The sequence below is a fragment of the Eurypyga helias genome, unplaced genomic scaffold, assembly GCF_000690775.1.
Source record: "Eurypyga helias isolate BGI_N326 unplaced genomic scaffold, ASM69077v1 scaffold8471, whole genome shotgun sequence".
NCBI classification, from domain to species: domain Eukaryota; kingdom Metazoa; phylum Chordata; class Aves; order Eurypygiformes; family Eurypygidae; genus Eurypyga; species Eurypyga helias.
The window spans coordinates 24,339-26,847 of record NW_010228986.1 but is presented as its reverse complement, the minus strand read 5'-3'; the positions used below and the strand labels follow the sequence as shown (position 1 = coordinate 26,847).

General features: G+C 44.3%; 1 protein-coding gene across 1 annotated transcript in view; it reads left to right on the top strand.

Moving 5' to 3' along the window:
- The window catches only part of CSGALNACT1 (chondroitin sulfate N-acetylgalactosaminyltransferase 1), a 15,267-nt gene that overhangs the window by 9,862 nt on the left and 2,896 nt on the right, over positions 1-2,509 (top strand). The window contains exons 4-6 of the mRNA XM_010160228.1: positions 1-81; positions 869-1,047; positions 1,456-1,550. The exon at positions 1-81 is cut by the window's left edge and continues 3 nt beyond it. Of these exons, the coding sequence (XP_010158530.1) occupies positions 1-81; positions 869-1,047; positions 1,456-1,550 (355 nt within the window). The remainder of the gene's footprint in view (positions 82-868; positions 1,048-1,455; positions 1,551-2,509) is intronic.

Genomic DNA, 2,509 nt, shown 5'->3' with positions numbered 1-2,509 from the left:
TGGGAGAATTCACCTCACTGTGGTTTACTTTGGAAAAGAACAAATGAATGAAGTCAAATCAATACTTGAAAATACCTCCAAGTAAGTACCAGAATATCCCATGTGTGCTGTTCGTCGACAGCGATCGTACCATGCACTGCAGATGAGGTAGCTGTCCGAACTTGTAGCTGTGCCAAAAAGTTCTAAACTGCATTGGAGAAAACACCTTGCTTTTCTTTGTATCAGATAAAAATGGTGTTACCCTGCCAGTCCCCTATCTGTGGGTTTGTGATGTTGGTTTTTAGAACTGCCAAGCAAATTTTACAGAATTTACCTCAGTGCAGCTTTTTTTTTTTTTTTTTTTCACATTGGGAACTGCTTTAGTGCCTTTTAGGACTTAGGAAGTCAACTATTAGGACTGGAAGTTGACTTCCAAAGGCAGGTGCAGACAATATCAGTGGAGCACACAGGAACTAGATGCTTTTGGCCAGGTCTGATCTACTGTGTTTGCTCGTACAGCTCTGTTGGTCAAGATCATGTGGCAGTGTTACCATCTCCTTGTGGGAAGAAGACCCCTGTACAGATACAGAAATACCACAGGCTTTTTATATTTGCCTACTAAAGGTATTTTTCTCTATCTCAGCCTTGCTGGGATTTTTGTGTGCTCTCCCCAAAGAATGTATCTGACAGGAATGTCAGTGTAGGAGTACATAGGTCAAGCTCTAAATCAAGACATAATGGAAATCTCCTTAAGACTCAAAGAGGACGTGTCTTCCCTCAAACTGCTCTCAGGACTGTGATACTACAGATTTCTATGTTTTTCCCACACCTGCTTTTACTCAGAAGGAGGAAGGACAGGGTAAGTTGCTGAATGTTTTCCTTCTCCTAGATCAGCCAACTTCAAGAACTTCACCTTCATCCAATTGAATGAAGAATTTTCCAGGGGCAAAGGATTAGATGTTGGTGCTCGGTTTTGGAAAGGAAACAACGTTGTTCTCTTCTTTTGTGACGTGGACATATACTTCACAGCTGAATTCCTCAACTCCTGTAGATTGAACACACAGCCAGGTACTGCTACTTGTGAAGGATTATCTTTCAACAGATTTTTACCTATTGTGCAACAGATTTTGCTGGAGTATTCTTGCCTTTGAATTGATAATAAAGCTGCTGAGTGTCATTCTTGAACCTTAGAGTTCAAGATGATGACATGTATGAAAATTCCATTGCTGGTTGGCTTTTGAAACGTTATAACACTCCTGCTCCCACTGTGATTGGATTTCTTGCCTTCAGCACCTATAACTTATGAAACAGGATTTTTTTTTTTAATTGTGTCCTCACATTCTCATGCAAAGAACAGAGGGTCAGTCCAGAACTTATGTGACTTTGGATTTAGTCTGGTCTGCACAGCGTCTTGTAAAAGAGAAAAGTGTGTTTTATACAGCTTTTAAAAAAAGAATAATCCATTGTCGTTTCCAGGGAAGAAGGTGTTTTATCCTGTTCTTTTCAGCCAGTATAACCCCAGTATAATTTATGGCCACCATGATTCCATCCCATCTTTAGAACAGCAGCTGGTAAGTACCTGCTTCTCCAAACATACCTACTTTTATCTGGACAAAGCATTTTTTGAAGGTGCATGTTTTCTCCTCAGGTTGCCCAGAGAAGCTGTGGATGCCCCATCCCTGGCCGTCTTCAAGGCCAGGCTGGATGAGGCTTTGAGCCTGGTCTAGTGGAAGGTGTCCCTGCCCATGGCAGGGGGGGTTGGAACTAGATGGTCTTTTAAGGTCCCTTCCAACCCAAACCATTCTGTGATTCTATGTGCTGTTGAGTAGCATTTCCCTGTTTTTTGTGCACAGTGACTACCACACAGACAAAATTAACTACAACAGTCACCTTACTGTGAGTTCTGAAGTTAAGTTTCACAGGGAGATATCTTGGTACCATTTATTTTAACCCTTGTTTGATCTGCTGGTGTGAGGACAAAGCATTATTTTTAAAAACATTGCCGTTCTCCTGTGCTCTGGCATTGCACTGTCGCAAAGCTAAAGGGGTGATAGAAGTGTTGACTTTCTCTTTATATACACTCTCCGCTCTCGCTTTTCTCTGGAGTCAGAGGGTCACGGCTCTCTGCTGGTAAGTGGCTGAACTGTTTCCAGTTCTGGGCTCCTCAGCTCAGGAAGGACAAGGAGCTGCTGGAGAGGGTCCAGCGCAGGGCCACTGCGTTGATGAAGGGCCTGGAGCACCTTCCACATGAGGAAAGGCTGAGAGAGCTGGGTCTGTTCAGCTGGAGAAGAGGAGGCTGAGGGGGGATCTCATCAATGGGTGTCAATATCTAAAGGGTGGGTGTCAGGAGGATGGGGCCAGGCTCACTCTAGGGGCAGTGACCATAAACTGGAAACAGAACGTTCAGCCTGACCATGAGGAAACCCTTCTTCCCTGTGAGGGTGACAGAGCCCTGAACAGGCTGCCCAGAGAGGTGGGGGAGTCTCCTTCCCTGGAGACTTTCCAAAGCCCCTGGACTTGTTCCTGTGTG